The sequence below is a fragment of the Gymnoscopelus microlampas genome (genome assembly GCF_963454915.1).
Source record: "Gymnoscopelus microlampas genome assembly, chromosome: 13".
Lineage (NCBI taxonomy): Eukaryota > Metazoa > Chordata > Actinopteri > Myctophiformes > Myctophidae > Gymnoscopelus > Gymnoscopelus microlampas.
Window position 1 is genome coordinate 48,317,922 of NC_139950.1, and position 23,028 is coordinate 48,340,949.

General features: G+C 42.2%; 2 protein-coding genes across 2 annotated transcripts in view; both read right to left on the bottom strand.

Annotated features, from left to right (window-relative positions):
• Window positions 1–4,394: 4,394 nt before the first annotated feature.
• LOC311058865 (5-hydroxytryptamine receptor 7-like) lies at window positions 4,395–15,311 on the bottom strand. Its single transcript, XM_084076391.1, has 7 exons — window positions 15,231–15,311; window positions 14,198–14,303; window positions 12,545–12,658; window positions 9,298–9,593; window positions 7,805–7,952; window positions 6,032–6,960; window positions 4,395–5,005 (listed from the first exon to the last, which is right to left on the bottom strand). The coding sequence occupies exons 2-7, from the start codon at window positions 14,282–14,284 to the stop codon at window positions 4,882–4,884; spliced, it is 1,698 nt and encodes a 565-aa protein (XP_083932517.1). The 5' UTR covers window positions 14,285–14,303; window positions 15,231–15,311; the 3' UTR covers window positions 4,395–4,881.
• A 6,278-nt stretch (window positions 15,312–21,589) lies between these two features.
• The window catches only part of xrcc2 (X-ray repair complementing defective repair in Chinese hamster cells 2), a 5,710-nt gene continuing 4,271 nt past the window's right edge, over window positions 21,590–23,028 (bottom strand). The window contains exons 6-7 of the mRNA XM_084076408.1: window positions 22,925–23,028; window positions 21,590–22,426 (exon numbers count right to left, since the gene is read on the bottom strand). The exon at window positions 22,925–23,028 is cut by the window's right edge and continues 165 nt beyond it. Of these exons, the coding sequence (XP_083932534.1) occupies window positions 22,224–22,426; window positions 22,925–23,028 (307 nt within the window). The 3' untranslated portion in view covers window positions 21,590–22,223. The remainder of the gene's footprint in view (window positions 22,427–22,924) is intronic.

A 23,028-nucleotide genomic window follows, 5' to 3' on the forward strand; every position in this document is an offset into this window, starting at 1 on the left:
AGACCCTTTAAATAGGCTCTGTCATGATTAATTGATCAGTGAGTGTGGACCCTGTGTGGATCATGGACGTTGTGTGACATCAGTTAACTATGACGTCAATCATCAATGACAGTATGACTCCATATTTGGGCACGTTTGTGGGTGGGCATCGCAAACTTAACGTCCGGATTTGATTGGACGAATCTGGTAACACAACACAGATCTCATCATGTTTTAACATGGCTTTACTTTGTGTCACCAAATAGAATCATGTGTTGTGAAGGTTTAGTGTCTGAACCTTCAGACCAGACAGAGAAAGAAGACACACGTTAACAGCTCTATTTCCATACAGAAACATGTTGACTCCTTTTTTTATTCTTGTATTTGACAAATTAGTCGTTAACACAGTTCCTGACTCCCTGTATATTCTTGTCCAGTGGTTATCAACCTTTTCTGGATCAGGGCCCACTTTAACATTTTGAAGATACACGCGGCGGTTTATCATGAGCATTTAGTGAGGACCTATTATTGAAAATGGGTGAAGTCATCCTTTAAGGATTGTGTTGCGGCTTGGAACAAACAGTATATTTTATGTTCCTGTTCATCACTATCACGATGCAAAGCATCCATTGCACAGCTGTGGCCATTTCAATCAGGCTGTTTTTTTTTTGCCATAAAGCAAGAGGAATGGAGATATGGCCGTTTCCCCACGGGAAATAAACAGGAAGCAGTAAAAGAGTTAATGTTATATTATCAGAATCGTAGTGATTTGTTAATTATTTGGGGGCCCACTTGCAATATCCTCACAGCACACAGGTTGAGAATCACTGTTCTGGTCTGGGTTCTTTTTTTTCAGTTTCTTTCTCCTTCTTTCTTTCTAATTTGCTTTTTTCACGGCTGCCAGTTCCTGATGTTTAGTCATATTCCCAAGCTCCAGACGTCTTAAAACTAGGCCTTAAGTCTAGGAAGTCCAGGCCACTCTGTGTCATCTTCTCTACAGTCATCAACATCCACTGGAACATCCTTTTTTTATTTTTGCATTTTTTCATCCTATTTGCTTGTCTTTCTTTTACGTTTTCATCTTTCTGTTGTCATGGCTGCCAGTTCCCACCTGATGTTGTGTGGGAGTCCTGACTGCTCCAGACCGTTCTGAATAACTGCTAGCTTACATAACGTCTTCAAACTAGGACTTAAGTGTAAGATCTGTAAGATGAGTCGCGTCCAGCAGAGCATCTTTATCTCTGTATCTCTCTTTGTCTTCTTTGTGGCTCACCCTGTCCACGTCTGTCTCTGGGTGTCTCTCTGTCAGCTTCTCTGTATCAGTGTCTCTGTCTTATTCGAATAATCTAGATCGAATAATCTGCAACAGCTTATATAGGCTGACAAAGCTCTGGTCTGATGACACTCGCAACACAAACTGATGTCATGCATGTGGAGCAACACTGATTTGTGCAGGTGTTTTTATTTGCACACGTTTCCCTCTTAAATTAGACTGGATCCACTGAATTCTGATGCTGCTTTCCAGTCAAAACATTTCTAAAGCTAACGGCAAGATAACCATGATTGATAAATGATCAAGCAATGCAATCAATATGATTTTAAAAAAAGTTCAACTTTATACTCTCAGCTTACGATGGTAAATGTAATGTGCCGGGTTGTTGCTGGGCCAAACTCTCTTTGCGATTCCTTCATGAGAGGAAGTAAGAACTTGGCACTATGCCAAATGAAGGCTTGAATGTTTTGAAAATAACAAAGATCTTGAAAATGAAAGCAAAACAATTAAAACAACCCCAGTGGCCAGGACGAAATGTTTGCATTGTACGTTTCTGCAAACAAGAGATTGATTGAATTTGCACGTTTTTGAACGCAAAAATGTTTCACATTTCTATATGGCTGCCTATAAATAAAATGTTTCTGCTCTTGAAATAGCCACATATAAATTATATATGCATGGTGTGTATTATTACCCACCACATATTATTTTGAGAACGTGTTACAGGTTTGATGCATCTATGTTTCTGTTTAGTCAGACTCAGACTGCAGCTCATATAATATCTTTGCTTGTTTTTTTCCGTATTCAACAAGGCAGTCATGTAAACAAACACACAATGTCATCGTACAGCTAAAATTTCATGCCTGAGTTTTGTGAGTCGACCTGTTGCACTGGATGCTCCTGGCATGATATTTCTTTACCATAAGCAATTAAATACTTTCATAATCAATGAAATCGTAACCATAGTGTTTTTGCCAATTAGGGGCCAACTTGCAATACCCTCATGGCCCACAGGTTGGGGATCACTGACATACAGTTTTAAACATGAATCCACCTACAGGATTGGATCGTAATAGATCTATATATAGGGCATAGAAGTGGTGGCCATTTTGTGGTGCCACATATAGAAACCCCATTCAGTCTTCCCATACAGATTTCTGAAAATATTGATATAAATTATTTTCAGCCTGGAACCAAGCCGTCCTGGATCCTGATGAATCATGACCATAAAACACTTGATTCTGTGTCAATTTATGTATTGAACATTTAATTATATTATACACCATAATCAATAAATAGATACACAATATCCAATATACAATGTCCAATATTTAGTTCAGGGACCATGGGACTAAAGAATGGTTCAGAAGCTGTGTTCACGTTCTCTCTTCCATTGGAATCAATAGACTCCAACCTGCTTCCGCTCTCCTAAAAAGGCGTCCGGCTAAGTCACGCAGATAGGCCTACGGGAAGAAAACCGGAGAGATGGCATGTCTCTGTATTTCCGTCTTGGTTTTTCGGGACCGGAATATTCCAAGATGGCGGGATTTGAATTCGCTGTAATAGTGGCTTCACTACTACAGTAGGTCTCAAGATTCAAGAGATTTATTGTCACAAGGATGTATGAACACATGCACTGTGAAAAAAAACTTAGGTTGGGGTGCTCCATGATTACACAATAAAAACAATACTTTAAAAACAATGTTAAACTAATAACAGCCCTATAAAGCCATTTCTAAAAAAAAATGTTTAAAAACCCAGGTCAGCATACACAGGCCATAATACCACAGAAGATGTTCATCATGGTTTTTTTCTCGCCTGGGGGAGGAGACTGTTCTTCAGTCTGCTTGTGCTGGCTCTTAGGCTCTGACCGATACCTCAAATCTGATGGCAGTGATGTAAAGTAACTAAGTACATTTACTCAGGCACTGTACTTTAGTAAAATGTTGAGGTATTTTCACTTTACTGGAGTATTTCCAATCGTCTACTCCACTACATCTCTGAGGCAAATATTGTACTTTTACTCCACTAAAGTTACTAGTTACTTTGTTGATTGTGATTATTATTACAAAACATACATTAACCACTTATTTGAAAATAGCCGATCTACAAGCTCACAATGCGACGCATTGTGAGCTTGTAGATCTGCAATTTTCAAAAGATGTTTATATGTTTGAAAACTTGTGAAATGGGACCTTCTGCATAATGATTAGCCTATACTTTCTACTTTTGGTACTTTAAGTAAACATTTTTACCAATACTTTTGTACTTTTACTTGAATTCCAGACTTTTACTTATAGTACTTGCAGTAGTACTACATTGCAGTTTTGATACTTTTACTTAAGTAAAGAATGTTAGTACTTTTATCACCACCATTGCCGATACCTCAAACCGTTTGAACGGACTGTTATGGGGGCGTTGTGGGGGTCTTTGATGCAGTGTTGATTTTGTCGACTACCTTTTTTCACTGACAAAAAACAAATAAAAACTAGGCTACGATGACTAAAACTAAGACTAAATATACTGACAATTTCGTAAACAAATAAAAAAAACTAGACTAAAAATGACTAGAAGAGATCCAGTAGAACTAAAAGACAAGCCATTTTATGTTTGGTTGCGCTCGGGTGTTGCGCTCTGTCGCGCATTGTGAGCTTGTAGATCAGCTATTTCCAGCATGCAGCCAAGTGTAAAATCAGCCATTACGACACCACTGTGGCCCGCCAAAATACATTATAGTCAACTGAACCAACTGTAGATTTAGTCGACTATAATCTTATGATATTTAGTCGACTAAAACTAAAACATTTCAGAATGACTAAAATATGACTAGAACTAAATGGAATTTTATTAAAAAGTCTATGACTAAAACAGAATCAAAATGTACTGTCAAAATCAACACTGCGTTAATGACCCTCAGGCAGTGCTTCACAGCTTCTCCTAACTGGGCCGTTGATTCGTTCGGCTGCGCGTATGTACCACCCAGTAGAATCCAACGGGTGATGTCACCATTCCCTTGTGTTACAGACTATGGTTGAGAACCAGCTGTCTCATAGAACCGAGTCTGGCTTCTCCACAGACTTCCAAGACAGCCAAGCTCTTCACACTTCCCCCGACCTTTCCCTGATCTTTCTCTGTAAAGTAGTTTTTCTCACCATATATTGCCATGCCTGATTTGCCTCCTTGTTTCCACTGAACTGCCACCATTGAATTGACAGGTGTGAAACGGGCAACTGCACCAGTTCACACACCTCCCCTTTCTCTGTGACAAGGCTTGGACTTCCCACTGACTTCCCCCTTAAGTGCCGATGGCAGGCCCTTAGAGATGGTCAGATGTGGCCTAGGCCGTGGCGTCGCGGTCTAGGCACCCTGGTTGAAAATCCTTAATAGCAGCGTGCCGCGGGTTCGCGTCCCGTTCCCGACGGCCTTTGCTGCATGTCTTCCCCCATCTCTCTCCCCATTCTTCCTGTCGTCATACTTTCACTGTCCCTCTCCAATAAAGCAATAAAATGCCAAAAACAAATCTTTAAAAAAAAAAAAAGAGATGGTCAGATGTCTTCTCGGTAAACGTCTCATAAGCGCGACTCTGGCTTCTCCACCATGCAGTCTAAGAGCCTGGTGCATGGCCTGTGTTATAGAACAGAGTCTGGCTTCTCCACCAGTCTCAGAGCCTCGTGCATGCCCGCGGCGGACAGCTTGCGGTTGATGTTGCGGTAGCGGCAGCGCAGCAGGTTGCTGTAGGTGGTGCGCAGGTCCCTGTTGAAGAAAGAGAAAAAGGCGTAGAAGATGAAGTTGTCAGAATTCCGTACTCTGTTTTATTTTTTATAGGGACATAACGGTTTCCTGTTCTGCAATGTTCTTAGCCTTTACTTTTTTGTGTTTTATTTTAATTATTTTAAGTAATGCTCCTCCTAATGTTTTTCCTGTTGTCTCTGTAGCTGTTAGTCTGTCTTGTCTATGCTGCGATTGTCTATGCTGTCTATGCTGTGATGCTGTGATTGTTCATTTGAATCACCTGTGTTTCGTTTGCCCTCAGCCGATCTCTGTGTTGATTGTCTTTTGAGTTTCACCTGTGTCTAGTTCGTTCCCTGTGTGTGTGTATAGTCCATATTCACACGGCGGCCATTTTGGAATTTTACATTGCGTTGCTGTGGCAACTGGGGTGGCATTTCATTGACTTAATGGCAATATGGCCGCCGTGTGAATATGGTCTATAGGGCGTGATAGTGAAATGAAGCGCACTTTTGCCAAGACCCGGAAATGACGCGCTGTGATTGGCCAGTAGTCACTTTTGAGTGGCAGTTGGGGCAAACGCTCGCCCCAAAACATGATCTACGATTCTGTCCCTATCGGTAGATAACTCGGACGGCGCTGAGTCGGCTCAAGCAAACATCGCAACGTTCGGCATGGCAACTCGCTCGCTTTAGCTCGCCCGGTGGTCCGTCGCTATACTTTATCGGCCAAAAAAAACTGTCCGCGGTTGTGCCAGCGAGTGCCAGCAGCGAAATTCGCCAATTATTTTTTTACCATAGAGATTTCATAAAATATTGTATTAATTATATTAAGACTAGCACGGTGAATCATGACCATAAAGCCTTGATTCTGTGTCAAAACATATTTGAAAACCGCAAAAAATATATAATATATTAAATGTATAATCAAATATTTTTTTTACATATAATTGTCAGGACTCGGGACACAGCTTGAAATCGGGACAGTCCCGGCCACACCGGGACGTCTGGTCACCCTAACTTTCCACCACCGCCCCCTGCTGTATATTACCTGTTGAAGAAGGCGTAGACGAAGGGGTTGATGAGGGAGTTGGCGTAGCCCAGCCACAGCAGCGTGCGCTCCAGCCACAGCGGCACGCAGCTGCACTCCACGCCGCAGACGAAGGGCCGCGCCGCCGACACCAGGAAGAAGGGCAGCCAGCAGAAGGTGAACGCCCCGACCACGATGCCCAGCGTGGCCGCCGCCTTCTGCTCCCGCTTGAAGATGGACTGGTTCCTCTGACGCCTGTGTGACGGGCGGAGGTGATGGGAGGAGGAGTGTGGGAGGTGGAGGTGGTGGTGCTTTTGGGGGTGAGGAAGCTGGTTTTGGGAGTGTGGGAGGTCATTTTGAGAGGGAGGGTGGTGGTTTTGGGAGTGAGGGAGGTGGTCTTGGTGGTTTTGGGAGTGAGGGAGGTGGTGCTGTTGGTTTTGGGAGTGAGGGAGGTCATTTTGAGAGGGAGGGTGGTGGTTTTGGGAGTTAGGGAGGTGGTGTTGGTGGTTTTGGGAGTGAGGGAGGTGATCTTGGTCGGTTTGGGGGCGGGGAAGTTGGTGTCCATGGTTTTGGGAGTGAGGGAGGTGATTTTGGGAGCGAGGGAGGTGGTGTCGGTGGATTCGAACCTCCTGCCGGAGCTTCAAAGTCGCCGACACACAGCCCAGGCTCTCCTCTTCTTCTGCCTCCTCCTCCATGATCTCTCCATGTCGTCCTCCTAGCTGCCGCGCCTCCTCTTCCACTTCACCACCAGCACCACCTCCTCCCTCTAGCCCTCCCTCTAGCTCCCCCTCCTCTCGGGGGAAGCCGCTGATGATGGTGTGCTTGGCGGCGCTGTGCTTGGCGGCGCGGTAGATGCGGTGGTACATGAACAGCATGACGGAGGTGGGGATGTAGAAAGCCACGGCCGTGGAGTAGACGGTGTAGCCCAGGTCCTGGCTGATCAGACACACCTGCAGTGGGTGGAGGAAGTACACATACTTGTATTTTTTACTTAAAGGACGACTTCACCTATTTTCAACCGGTCTTCATATAATTGGTCCTCACTAATGCTCATTATAATATGATACCATGTCTGTCTACTCAGTCTGTGTCTCAGAGGAGGGCTGTGGACAGTTCAGATACCTGTCTACCAGTGACATCATGGATGGGGAATCCAAGCTTACAGAAACGGCAGGCTTTCTATTCCTGGAAAGTTAGCATGCTATAATGGAAGCCAATGATGATGTCACTGGTAGGCGGCTTTCTGAAGTGCCCACAGTCCTCCTCTGAGAAGCGTGAGTAGACAGAAATGGTACCATAATATGGTACCATTTCTGTCTACTATTATAATGTGCATTAGTCAGGACCAATTATATGAAGACAGGTTGAAAATGGGTGAAGTCGTCCAGGAGTTAAAGGAGTTGTTCACCCAAAAAGTGACTTATTTTCTATCAATTAGTCACCCCATGGAGACTTGAATTCATGGAGATGTTTTAGTTTTTGTCTCATTCCTAAGCAAATCATTTGATGACCGGCAGAGACTCCGGTAGGAGACTGAAAAAAAAAAAAGACTAAAAATCTCTTTTTGGGTGAACTACTAAAGAACTACTAAGTTACACAACTGTGCTTTCACCCTTTTTTTCTCCATCTACACCAAATCTCTTTGCCAAAAATAGCTGATCTATAGTATAGATCAGCTATTTTTGGCATTTTTGCATTTTTGTACAGATTCTATACAACCTCACAACGTGTCGCATCTGCTATTTTGGGTTTAAGTGGTTTTAGTGCAGTACTTGAGTAAATGTACCTAGTTACCTGTCCGTCGTTGACATTGTGAGCCCAGCCGAACAGCGGAGGGAGGGTGATGGATGCGGACAACAGCCACACACACAGGATCATCCTGGACATGCGGCGGCCGCTCTGACGCACCGGGTAGGTCAACGGCTTGGTGATGCCCAGGTACCTTCAGAGAGAGACAGACGAGTGAGAGAGAGACAGACAGGCAGAGAGAGAGAGAGAGAGAGAGAGAGAGAGAGGGGGGAGAGAGAGAGAAAGAGAGAGACAATTGTAATTGAGGACAGAATCAATGAAACAATTCAAACCAGAATATGTAGGCTATACGTTTACTATAGTGTTGTTGTCAGGCAGAAACCTCTTATATCCATTTTTTATCAAAAGTAGTAGATCTACAAGCTCGAAACGCGGCGCATAGCAAAGAGTTTCGAGCTTGTAGATCTGCTACTTTTGCATTTTTTTTATTTGACTCCTGAAAAGTAACAGTTTTGGACACGTGATGTTTCCGCCCGAAAGAGACCATATAAAGTGTATTATTTTTATTTAACTGTTCATATTATTTTCTTTCTTTCTTTCTTTCTTTCTTTCTACCAGTTAAAGCTAATTGGTCACTTTGACCGAATCAATCCAATGGGAAATACGTTCCTCTACTTGGAAAAATTGGAAATACTCCAGTAAAGTAAAAGTACCTCAAAATTGTAAGTACACTACTTGAGTAAATGTACTTAGTTACTTTCCACCACTGGGGTCCCCGGGGACCCCACACTTTGAGAACCCAACCGGGCGTTAAATGGGCGTAAAGGGCGATAAACGGACGTCACACACGGTGTATGGTGTTAGCCTGGTAAACCCTCCCTCCGGAAATCTTATTTGTAATTTATTTCAGGAGTGAGTCTGGCATGATCGCCCATTCTGTAATTTTGGCTGTGGGCTGGAGTTGGGCGGGAGTAATACCGTTGACTGACAACCCCTTCAGCCAATCAGCAGTGTCCCACTTCAGCCAGTGCATTTTTACCACCTCCAGACTAATGTGACGCAACGGGACTTTTGAGACGGCCATGCCCAAAATAGGTTACACTTATTCGGATACATGCGTGTCACTGCCCGCCCCCCTTAAATAGGCTCTGTCATGATTAATTGACCACATATATGAAGTTAAACAACTAAATTCTATCCAAACGATATCTTAAAAGTTAATTCCGTGCCTCAAAAAAGAAGTTTGAGAGCGTTTTAAAACCAAAAGTAAAAAGTTTAACTGCCCACAGAAAACAATGGCGGCTCGTTCCATTTTTGTCGGCTGCACTCGGTCCCATTTGGCCTCACTCGAACTCGCCACCTGATTGGCCAACTGTCGCTGTCAATCACAGAACGATGAGCGACAACGCTGATAGGCTCGTCCATTTGGTGAAGGGGCTAGAAACGCCCAGACAAGCCTTCAGGCTAGACTCCTTCCTGAAATCAAATGGAAATGAGATTTTCCGGAGGGAGGGGCTTTACCAGGCTAGTACGCGTACCTGTCGATGCTGATGACGCACAGCGTCATGATGGAGGCGGTGCAGCACATGACGTCCATGGCGATGAAGACGTTGCAGAAGAGGCGGCCGAACAGCCAGCGTCCGCCGGTCAGGTCGGTGACGCTGACGAAGGGCATGACCGCCAGCGCCACCGACAGGTCGGCCAGCGCCAGGGACACGATCAGGTAGTTGGAGGGCTGCCGCAGCTTCTTCACGAAGCACACCGACGTCACCACCAGCAGGTTGCCACACACCGTGGACAGGGTCAGCACGGCCAGGACCCCCCCGATCACCACCTGTATGGTGACAAAGTGGTGGAAAGTAACTAAGTACATTTACTCATTTACTCAGTACATTTACTCAGGGCCGGATTAACCCTTCGTGGGGCCCTAGCTACGACCCGTTTCGGTAGCCCCATCCCCCTGGACCGTTTTGTCAGTGGGGTTGGGGGGTGGGGGGGGGTGAGGGTGCAGCGCGTGTACACTTCACCGGCGCATTTTAGCACTCCTTCAGCAGCCGCTGCTTCTACAATTACTCCACTACAATTATTTTAAACTTGAGTTACTAGTTACTTTATAGATTTTGATTATTATTACAAAACATACATTAACCACTTCAGTCCTATATATTATTTCAGCCATTTGAAAATAGCAGATCTACAAGCTCACATTGTGAGCTTGTAGATCTGCTATTTTCAAAAGATTTTTATACATTAATGAAAACTTGAAATGGGACGTTCTGCATAATGAGTACTTTTACTTTTGGTACTTTAAGTACATTTTCATGCCAATACTCTTTTACTTTTACTCAAGTACATTTTGAATTCAGGGCTTTTACTTGTAACAGAGTATTTCTTCGTTGCAGCAGTGAAACGTTTGAGTACTTTTTCCATCACTGCCACTGAGTCTCTTGAGACAGAGCTGTTGCGCTCTTGGTTCAAGTTAATCCTTTTAAAATTGTGTCATTTAAGCCTCCTGTTGGTGCAGGGAAAGGTAGCTTTAGTTCCGGGGTATCTACCCTGTTCATTACTGCACGTAGGCACGTTTCTGTTCATTCTCACCAGTGGGTGTGCCACCTATTGTAATGTCTGTTTGTTGTTAGAGTAGGGAGGTTTTTGTTTGTCTATGATTAGGTTAGCTCTTTACTTTATTTAGGTAGTTCCTCTCCCCTGTGTTTGTTAAGTTGGCTTTATAGCACTTTGCATTATTCATCAGCTCTAGGCACTTTCAAAGTAAAACACTCCATTCTCTCATCCATCCGTTTCTGTTCAAATCTGTCATCGGTTATATGTTATTGTCCCTTATCCCCTAGACCAGGGGTCTTCAACATTTTCAGGTCAAGGACCCCCTAGCTGAGAGAGCGATGAAGCAGGGACCCCCACTCCATATTGTATAAAATTGTGTTTTAGATTGAACTTTTTTGTTTACTTGGTCTGCCCTTTTCTCCCCTCTACACCTATATACCTCTTTGCCAAAAATAGCCGATCTACAAGCTCACAACGCCTCGCGCTGCGAGGCGTTGTGAGCTTGTAGATCTGCTATTTTTTGGCTAAAGTTCTCCTCAGAAAAAGGGATGCTATAGGGTTCAAAATAATCATATCACACAAAGATTTGGCGGATCCCCTGTAGTAACTCTGAGGACTCCCTAGGGGTCCCGGACCCCCTGTTGAAGACCCCTGCCCTAGACCACCTAGGGCCATGACATGTATACAGTGCTTGTCATGAAAAGAGTGTGTGTCCGCGTAGAATTAATGGTTATCAAAGCGAAATTTGCAGTTGCAGTTATTAAGTCAGAGATGCGACATACGGCATGGATTTCTACAACATTATCGCTGCATTGAAGTTCAGGAGAGTTTGGAAAAGACAATTCTTTTGAACGCTGCCTTCGGGTATCGCATGGAATTTACATTTCTTTCACCATAGTAAATGCTGCAGTCAGACCATTGTAGGGAGAGAGAGGACACTTTTTGCAGACAGGTAAAGGGGCAGGGTCTTGAGCCCCCTTTGATGTCTGTGTGTGCATGTGTCTGGGTTGTGTAGTTACCTTGCCATGATGTTACTCCAAAGGTTGACAAGAAACAAAAAATAATTGCTCCATTGACTACAAATTGATCATACAAAAATAGATATGCTCCTCATTGACTTACATTGTACGGTGAAGAGGCTCAGGAGGAGCTCTTTTAGCCCGTAAACGAACACAAACATAGTTGATTCAGACAGTATAGAACCTCACCAAACCCAGTACTGTTTTTGTTTATAAAAAATGTCAACCTCCTATTGATTTAGCTATTTTTACTAGGAAGAAAACCCGGACTGGGTCCCGCGGATCTGGATCTTCAAATAGTAAAATCAATAGGAAGTTGATTTTTTTTTTTTTTATCCCACGATTTTGTTACCCATATTTCACCCAGTGCCAATGCCAAAGCTTGTAATCCGGGGCGCTACTCTCCCTCTGCCTGCCTTCCTTCAACGCATGAGGAGTGAGCAGGCCGCTGCTTATCACCTGACAGGGGGGAGTTTCCCTGGTAGGACGTAGCGCGTGGAAGGAACACGTTATTCCGACCAGTTCCTTTCCCCTCCATCAGGCGCCCCGGATGACCAGGGGGAGGCAGTATAGAGACCAGGATTACTACATGTTTTTTTGTGAGGGTATTAACTAGACACAGGGAGAACTCCACAAACTCCACACAGACTCCACAGTAGACCCTTTCACCAACCCCACCTAGGGTATGGGCACTGATGACGCAGAGGAGTGAACACGCCCACAGCGTCCCCAGCGGGAATCGAACCCAGGACCTTCTAGCTGTGGGAAGTTGACATTAGAGAGAGAAAAAAAAATCACACCCTGTGTGAAGGAAGCGGTGCCTTTGATGAGCCCCGTATTGATGTTGTCATCAATATTTGTTTATGGGACAGACACACGGACACCCGGACAGACACACGGACACACAGACAAAGTCAGATATAGAGCGGTTGGCACCGCTAAAAACAGCACTGGGTTTGGTGATGTTCTATATTGTCAGAATCAGCTTTATTTGCATTCGTTTACGTGCTAAAAGAGCTTGCACCAGAGCGGTTTTGCCGTACAATGTAAGTCAATGAGGAGATTTAACAATTTCTAGTCAGTGGAGCAATTATTTTAGATTGATCTTGTCCACCTGTGGAGTTCCATCATGGCAAGGTAACTACACAACCCAAACCTCTACCACAGTGGTCTTGTCCTTTAAGGGGTTAAGTCCAGTGGTTACCTTCTCCGCCGGGCCGTAGCTCAGGATGTGCTCGGCGCACTGGGTGGCGTTGGAGCCTGAGGAGGAGGAGCCAGGGGAGGAGGAGGAGTCCATGAAGACAGGGCCAGTGGGAACCTAGAGAGACAATGTGGCCACCGCAGGGTTAAAATGTTGTTTTTTCCCCCCAAAATGTAAAACTTGAAAGGACAATGCTTTGGAAAATGGTTGAGGGAGAGTTTACAGAAGGTCCTTGAATCTATATAGGCTTCCTGAATCTCTGAATATATTTCTAAAATTGCTGCTTGCACTGATCTGTTGGTCTGTTTAGTAACACCTTGATAAAAAAAACAACAACTATATTTTGTTGCTTAAACTTATGTATTCACTCATTGATTCACTCATATACCAAACTCTGTTTAAACTGAAAATAAATTGATTCTCAGGTTAAATATTGATAGGCGATTAATGCGATTAATTTCGATTACAAAGCCTCTAATTGATTAGATTTTTTTTTGTTATCAAGTCCCAGTCCTAATTTTTATACATTTGGAAACTTGTCAAATGGGACATTGTGCTAAATTAGTGGGCAACTTTTACTTTCAGTGCTTAAGTATTTCTCAATGGGAATGCTTTTGTACTTTTACTCAAGTATATTTTGAGTACTGGAATTTGACTTAAGTAAAACACGTGAGTACTTCTTCCATCACTGCTGTGCGCTAAAGCATGGCTTTGGCCTCCTATAGTCTATGACTGCTCTGGAGCCAGATAGTATAGGGATAGTTTGTTTACTCTTCTCTATTTTTACCAATAGCCTAAAAGCCTCTGTATTGGAATAAAATAAGGTATTGCGTGGTTATCTACAGTTAATCAGACTTCTGGTTCATTATATTTGTGCATATTAGCTGCTAGACAGAAATTACAGCAATAATACACATTTGAAGACAGTGATTAATGTTTCACAAAAAAAGTCATTGTAACAGAATTGTTTTCACCATACATCATTTCTATGAGCTGTCCAGAACAACATACTAAAAGTCCTAAGAAATCCCACTTGTGGAAATATGTTGAATTGCCATCAATCCAAAATGGCCACCAATTTTGGTCAAAAAGCCATATAAAATTATGGTGAGTCCAATTTTCATTCATCTGAGATTTTAATTGACTTCAAATTACATTTTGAGGAGAGGAATTAGTATATTAGTAAAAAAAAAATTGTATGTTTTGACTTAATAGAAATGGTCTGTGAAGAAAATAATTCTGTTATAATTACTTAGATTTTGAGGTCCAAAATGAGTTAGTTTGCCTGGACTACAAGGATGCTGGAGTTTAAGTGGTTAAAAGCGAAACAAATAAATAAATAAAAATGTGCTTGCTGTAGCCTACTTGCATTATATAAAATGAAATTTTAAAGAAATACGTTGAATTGATGTAAAAATACATTAGCATGAGCTCGGCTCTGGGCTCCCTAGGCTAGTGGGGGGAGTGTAGCGCCCAGGATCACTTTGAAAATTGACACCGGGTGAAAAAGGGTTACAAAATCGTGGGATAAAATAATAATATACATTTTTTTAAAGCATAAAAGCATACATTAACCCCTTTAGCCCTATTGTATACATACGCTATTTGAAAATAGCCGATCTACAAGCTCACAACAGCACCATGCAGTGTGCATACCGTTTCCATAAGCGGCGGTGTGTCCTCTGCGAGCCGCTGCCATGAAGACGCTTCCACAGCCTCCATGACCCCACACATCAGCATCATGGTGCCAGCATCACTAGACCTATAGAATAACTCCACACATCAGCATCATGGTGGCAGCATCACTAGGCCTATAGAATAACAACTCCACACATCAGCATCATGGTGCCAGCATCACTAGGCCTGCCGCCTATAGAACAGTTCACTACACATGTAATATTGTACATTGTTTGTACTAATGGGGTTAAATCGCAACACATAGAATAGGCTCTATGCACAGCAGCCATATTGTGAAGACATACGGACGTACAGGTCCATTTGGTTCCATTTGGACACTCTCGGAGTTATGGTGGTTGTGGAAATTAAAAGGTCTGAGAACCACTGTGCTACACTAAATGGAACAGAGCCTTCATTAGTGTCATTGGTAACACCTGTGAAGGAAGTGATACTATGGCTGCTGTGTATAGAGCCTATTGTGGGAAGAAAATATTAAAAAAAAGGTTAACAGAAATTAAAGGTAGGGTAAGTGATATTTTTTTGTTTGTAAAAAGGTTAAAGTATTATATTGTGATAGTAAGCATTGCTACAGAGCGTTTGTTCGGTCACAGAGGTCTCTCCAGCTCTTTAGTAAACACAATATAAATACATTTTCAGGTAGGTGACAACATTTAAGCCAATCAGGAGAGAGCACTGAAAATGCCTTTTCTGTTTAATAAAGAGCTGGAGAGATACTGAACAAACACTCTATAGCAATGAGTACTATCAGAATGTAGAGCTATTTAACACTTATTTTAACCAAAGTAAATCACTTACCCTACCTTTAAAAGTTAAGTAAACCCATTAAAAAAACGATGAAAACATAAAAAATAAACAGTAAATTGAAAACAAAAAAGCAAAATGAATAAAATAACAATAATAATAAAAACGAATAAAAAAATAATAACAATAACATAAAATAGTATGATAATAATAATATTAATAATGAAAATTGCAACACTATAAGCCTAACCTTGCCTGATGGATGGAGCTGTTTTCTGTCTGTCCTTACGTTCCATTCACTGCCAACGGCTCTGCTGCTGCGACCTTTTATTTGTGTGTGTGTGTGTGTGTGTGTGTGTGTGTGTGTGTGTGTGTGTGTGTGTGTGTGTGTGTGTGTGTGTGAGAGAGAGTTGTCACCACCCTCTCCTATCCAAGCCTTTCTGCTCTGGTGCACTGATTCCCAAACAGTGGTTTGGGACCCATTTGTGGGTCGCGGACACATTTTTATGGGTCAGGAGTAAATATCCTTCACGTTTAGTTTTTAATCAACGGTACTATTTCAAAACAATACAAAAAAAATCGTAAATTAAAAACAAATTCAATGATTTTAATGAATAATTAAAAATCAAAGCAATTCCGTAAATTAGAAAACAAATGTTTCAGAAGTAGTGAAAATAGCCGATCTACAAGCTCACAACACGTCACATCGCCACACACACACACACACACACACACGCGCGCGCGCGCGCACACGCACACGCACACGCACACACAAGCAGAATTATATAACAGACAGTCCGGGCACCTATAGGCTCCAATGTAGCCTGACACCGACAAGCAGCGCATCATGGGTTCGAGTCCCGTTCTCACGATCTTTGCTGCATGTCTCTCTCCATCTCTCTCTCTCTCCCTGTTTCCTGTCTATAAGGAAAATACAAATAAATAAAGGCCAAAAAAAGCCCATTGGCAAAAGCAAATTGTATAATATAAGAAAGATGCAAAAATGTTGAAAATATCTAAATTTTGTCAGGATCCCTAGTTCAAATAATATGATAATTTTGGGGGTTCACTTCAAATATGATCATTATGGGGGTCACGGGGTCTCTAAAAGGTTAGAGAACCTCTGAACACAGAACACTAATCATGTATGTGACTCTAGAGTGTTTATGATCCGTCTGTCTGTTGGGTTCAACCATTCCGTTCCGCTCTGCTCCGTCTTTAATAAGTTGACCTTCAAGTCACAATATAAAGTCTAACAGGCGTTATACTGGCTTCTATGTGAATGTTTATCCTGGTCCATGTGCTCTGTGAGGTCACACACTGTCTGGGAGGAGGTCGAACAGAGAGCCAACGTCTCTGAGCTCACAGCCAGAAGAAATGAGCCATGCTCAGCAGCACACAGTTATGAGTTTTTAAACATTCATTCGTTTGACTATATTTGTCACTGCCTCACACAGGCTAAATATCGTCAGTTTCGTGCAGAGAACCTAGTGTCTCTATATGTAATCTTTATTCATAAATTAAAGCCCTATTTTATACTGTACATGGGGCCCTATGTTCGCCAGTGCCTTGCCCAGTATCCCTAAACTTCTCTGACATTCTTCTTCTCTGACGCGTTGTTGTGAGCTTGTAGATCGGCTATTTGAACTAATTTATTTGAAAATGTTTTTTAAAAACGAAAATAGGGCCCTTAGCCTTATATGAGAGCTGTACAAAAGTAGCAAAAACAAGCTATGATTTAATGTGTAGTAATTATTAACTTCATGTACTTACGTACACACACACACACACACACACACACACACACACACACACACACACACACACTCACTCACTCACTCACTCACTCACTCACTCACTCACTCACACACACACACACACACACACACACACACACACACACACACACACACACACACACACACACACACACACACACACACACACACACACACACACACACACACACACACACACACACACAGCGAGAGAGACCAAAGCCACAAACAAATAAGTGGGCAGAGGTAATGTGTGTTTTTGTAGTGCGGTTGCCATGTTGAAACCCTTTAAAAGCGTATTGCATCATTGTGGTGCAGAGGGAGAGCGCAGACAGACAGAGGAATGAGAGCATGGCTATAGTCTGCTAATACAAGTTATTGTAGTGGTCAGTTAATGAGAGCATGGCTGTATTCTGCTAATAGAGAAGTTATTGTAGTGGTCAGTTAACACTTTTACTGCAGAAGCTGTAAATGTCTCTAACTCAGTGCATATATTCTCCATCTGGCTTCTGCATGAGACTCTGACATGCTACTGACAGTAAAAAAGTATGGACAAAGTGACGCCCATGGACCGTAAACGAAGACCATTTTAAATCCTATGCACTCGGAGCGGGGGGTGGGGAATGAATGCTATTGGTTGGGACCAGAGCGGGGGTGGGGAAAGAATGCTATTGGTTGTGTAGCTTGTCAATCAAATCATCACACGGTACAATGCGTGTCACTGCCCGCCCCTGCCGGTTCTCTGATTTTTTTTTTTTTTAATAGGCTCTGTCATGATAAATTGACCACATATATGAAGTTAAACAACTAACTTCTATCCAAACGATATCTTAAAAGTAAATTCCGTGCCTCAAAAAATAAGTTTGAGAGCGTAGCAGAAAACAATGGCGGCTCGTTCCATTTTTGTCGGCTGCACTCGGTTCCATTCGGTTTCACTCGAACAGTCCACACGGACACGGACGCGCACGGACGCGCACATGCGTGCGTTTACGTCCCGGATACCCGGGACGTACCCTGTCAAAACATAAATACCCTGTCAAAACATAAATAGTAGGGAAATATGGATTTCAGAAAGAGGACTGTGTTTCAATGCAGGAAAACACCCCAGCGCCATTATATAGTGGCTGAGGGGGAAAAAATGCTAAATATATATATATATAAATATTTTTAAATTTAGGCTTAATGTTGCCTAGAATCCCTTAAGGTAATACAATCAAGTGTAAAGTTTGGCAAAAACCCACCCGCTTGCATGGAGCTTAATTACTTCTGACACCAGCAGGGGTAAAACAGAGAGACTACAGGCCATTCATATGAACTGTCTCTTCCTATATAGACTCAATTTACAACTCGGAGCTGGCCCCTTGGTTTGGAGCTGCAACGTGCGTGTGCGCGCGTGTGTGTGTGTGTGTGTGTGTGTGTGTGTGTGTGTGTGTGTGTGTGTGTGTGTGTGTGTGTGTGTGTGTGTGTGTGTGTGTGTGTGTGTGTGTGTGTGTGTGTGTGTGTGTGTGTGTGTGTGTGTGTGTGCGCGCGAATGCTTGTGTGCAAACACACTCTTATTATAGAGAGAGAGAGAGAGAGAATTACACATATCTTTGTAGTATTATTCGTAGTAATAGTAACATTAATAGTAGCAGCAGTAATAGTACTGAAGTGTCTTAGTTGTAATGTATTGTATTACTTTTAGAATACAGTGTATTATTCTAGTGGAGTACACTGTACAGGGGTCACATGGAGGTCAATCACACCGTTGTGTAACAAGCCTCTGGGGACCATGATGATTGACAGCTGAAGTCATGATGATTGACAGCTGAGAGAGCAGAGTGGTCAGAGTGAGAGGAGAAAGATGCATTTACACCTTTAATAACATTTACACCTTTAATAACACCTTTAATCTAATGCACTCTAACCCTCTAATGCACTGCTGGACAGTAACTAAGTATATACTTACTTGTACTTTGGATTTTGTACTTCTGAATACTTGAGTATTTTTCTTGAGTATATACTTTTTCCACAACTGCTTACTTATACGTATGTACCCCTTGAGATGTGTTGTACCCCCCCCCCCCCCCACTCATTAGTTTAGATTCGCCTCTATTTCTTCCACTACTACTACTATGCAACACTATTAAAGGCATAGTTCACCCCAAAAAAAGACATTCTTTTCTATGGATTAGTCACCTCATGGAGACTTGAATTCATGGATACTTTATTTTGTCTCATTCCTAAGCCAATTATTTGAACAGCAGCGGTTCCGGAAGGAGACACAAAGAATTTAATTTATTTGTATTTGGCCAAAAATAGAAAGTACTCTTTATGCAGAATGTCCTGTTTCACAAGTTTTCAAATGCATGTGTTTAAAAATCTTTCGAAAATAGCAGCTCTACAAGCTCACAATGTGTCACATCGCCAAGCATTGTGAGCTTGTAGATCTGCTATTTTCAAATGTCCGAAATGTATACAGGGCTGAAGTGGTTAATGTGTGTTTAGAAATAATAATCAAAATCTACAAAAATAACTAGTAACTAACATTTTCAAATAATTGCAGTGGAGTAAAAAGCTGTGGTGGAGTAGAAGTAAAAGTACTGAAAATTGGAAATACTAAATCAAATGACCTCAAAATTGTACTTAAGTACAGTACTTGAGTAAAAGTACTGAAGCTACTTCACACCACTGTCATTTAGCCATGTTTGCCTGGTGTGGTTGGTTTGAGTGCAGATTTCACATGAATGTATGGGTTTTGACAGGCGTGACCTCTGCACACATTAGTGTAACATGTGTTTGCTGCTGGGGAACCATTTCAACACATACTGTACTGTACATATGTAATGAATTGTAATACATTAATTATAATAAATGCCCAATCTTTCCACGAAACCCCTGCAAAATGCTCCCCCTCCCTTGTGGGAGGGAGGCATTTCCTTGCCAACTGAAGCCCTGCACACTTCTTCTAAGATAGCTGATGCACAAGCTCACAAAATGCCGCAATGCCGTGCGTTGCAAGCTTGTAGATTGGCTGTTTTCACCATTAAAACAAGTATTATTCTAATAATTGAAGACTTTTGACAAATTTGCCCAAAATAGGGATTCCAGGGTGAATGCGGTTAACATATTTTAATGAAGTGGTTAAATTGTGATATTATCAAACATAAATATCGAACATATCAGACACTCTACATTTCCCACAAGGAAATGCATGTATTTAATTCAGTCTGACAAGAAGCAGGTATATAAAACATAGTTTTCATTGAAAATATTTGTTTTTTTATTATTAACGTTCTTATTATTAGGTCCTGGGTTCGATTCCCGCTGGGGCCGTGTCTTCTCCTCCGCGTCATCAGCGCCCATACCCTAGGTGGGGTTGGCGAAAGGGCCTTTCTGTGTTCTTGCATGTTCTCCCCGTGTCTCCTAGGGTAGTTAATACCCTCACAAAAACATGTAGTAATCCTGGTCGCTATACCGCCTTCCCCATGACAGCCGGGGCACCTGATGTAGGGGAAAGGAACTGGTTGGAATAACGTGTTCCTTCCACGCGCTACGTCCAATCGGGGAAACTCTCCCCTGTCAGGTGACAAGAAGGACAGTTGGCTCTCATGCATTGAAGGAAGCATGAGCTCGGCCCTGGCCTCCCCAGGCTGTGGGGGACTGGTGTAGGGCTGGTGTAGCGCCAAGGAACACTTAGGAAATTGGCACGGGGTGAAAAAAATGTTTAAAAAAAAAAATATATATATATTCTTTTTAAAGCACCAACGTAATTAAATTATTTACAAACAAACTCAGTAATGAGATGTTGGAATAATCAAAGCAACACATCCTAGGCTACATGAGGGAGGAGGACATGAAGGAAGAAAGAATCAAATGCTGATGCGTTTCGGCCAAGTAGCCTTTGTTAGGCTGACAGAAACGCATCAACGGGTCGGATTTATTCCCCTTCGTTTCCAACCATTCTTTCCTTCTCCCTCACCGACAGTCGCCTTGGACGCAACGAAGACCACCTGGTCGCTATACTGCCTCCCCCATGACAGCCGGGGCGCCTGATGGAGGGGAAGGGAACTGGTTGGAATAACGTGAGTAAGTGGCCTTTGGAAGTGGTGGAAAAAGTACTCAAATGTTTTACTTAAGTAAAAGTATCAATACTGCGATGTAGAAATATACTCTGTTACAAGTAAAAGTCCGGATTTCAAAACGTACTTGAGTAAAAGTACAAGGGTACTGACAAAATGTACTTAAGTACTCGTTAGGCATGGTCTATAAATGCATAAAATGTTTAAAAATCTATTGCAAATAGCAGATCTACAAGCTCACAATGCGTCGCGGTGCGACGCATTGTGAGCTTGTAGATCTGCTATTTTCAAATGGCCGAAATGTATACAGGGCTGAAGTGGTTAATGTATATAATGTTTTATATAATGTTTTATAATAATAATCAAAATCTACAAAGTTAACTAGTAACTAGTTTTCAAATAATTGTATTGGAGTAAAAGTGGAGTAGAAGTAAAAGTACTGAAAATTGTTAATACTCCAGTAAAGTAAAAAATACCTCAAAATTGTACTGTCAGTTTTCCCCCCTTATTACCAGGAGCATCTCGGCTTTACAAACAGACAAACACGACAGAGCACGCCAGTCCTGAGCTTTTTTAGTATTTACAAAGTATCACATTCACCAAAAAAAACAAAAAAAACATACATTTAAAGGTAATATACAGTATGTTGTCATAACTATGACATTTTAAAGGAAAACTGCAGATTTTTATGCTAAATCTCATTGTTCCGAAGCGAGGAGAACATCAACAACATAGGACCCTATCAACACCCCTTATGCCTAAACATTGGAGGCATTTCTTACTATTTTTTAAAATATTTCAAAATACCCGATTACAACGTGTCGATATGAATCGGCTATTGACACATTTTTAAATGTTTTTCAAAATAGTAAAAAAAAATACAAAAAACTTTACGCATAAGGAGTAAAAAAAATATATATATAGAAAATGTCTTTTCTGTGTATTTCACCAGGAAATGTTGACAAAACATGGATGAAGTGGAAGTAACAAAATGAGATGTAGGACCAGTGGTTCTCAAACTTATTCATGTCAAGGACCCCCCGCATTGGCACGTATTAGCCCGCGGCCCCCCATTTGAAAAGATATGCCAGGGACCCCCATAAGAGATTTTTTTTTTAACGGCTATAGCAGAGATTCTCAACCATTTTAAAATAAAGGACCCCCCCAGTTTGATATGCATGAGGCCATGGACCCCCATTTGATGGCATTTATATCCATGGCAGCCCCGATCTACACTGTAAAATCAGTATTAATTTAACTCAGAGTGTACAAATGGTTCCATTTGTACACGCTCAGAGTTACAGACCTGTAAGGGTCCATTTGGTTCCTAACTACCCCTCGGAACCCCCTCAAGGACCCCCGGGTGGGGGGGTCCCTGGACCGCACTTTTTGAGAACCACCGGTCTACGTGAAGACCACGCCCCCCTCCGTCACCCAGAAGGAGGCGTGTCTCGACGCCTTCGTCTTCTTGGAGGTGCAGTGACACGTGAACGCCTGTCTGCTCTGCTGATTGGCTGCTCCTCCCGTGGAAGAAGAAGTAGATGAAGAAGAAGCGGGGGCGGCGGCCATCTTGGCTCCTCCTGCGCAGTCGGCCATCTTGGCTCCTCCTGTGCATAGAGCCCGGACAATTATTGCATTTATTACAATCGTCCAGTCGCAATTATTTGAGATAATTGCAATTATTTTGCATAATCGCCAGAATCATTTTCATTCATCTCTATAAATCCATCCGTAGAATTTCTTTCAGAAATATTCAAAGTATTGACAAATGGAGGAAATAGCAGATCTACAAGCTTGTAGATCTGCTATTTCAGCTATTTTTACAACATATTTTGAAACAACAAAACGATGACATAATTATGGCCTATTTTGGCCATAGAACATTATTTATTCATCTATTTTATTTATTTATTGTATGGTAACTGTCATTGTCAGTCATTTCTTTATATATTGAAGTTATTTTGTGTTTACAAAAACGTAAAAGGCAACCAGAAATGTCATTTTTATTTGTATATTCTTTGTTCAACGTCAAAAAAACACAACTAAATTGTTAATCTCAAATGTTTTCACAGCGACAAATCTTCAAGTGACACAGCCCTATGTACCTGGGCAGGCGGCCATCTTGGCTCCATCTGTGTGGGCGGCCATGTTGGCTCCAGGCTGTCTGGCGCACAGCAGTCTGTGGCCGACCAGCCGTTGCCACGGGCGA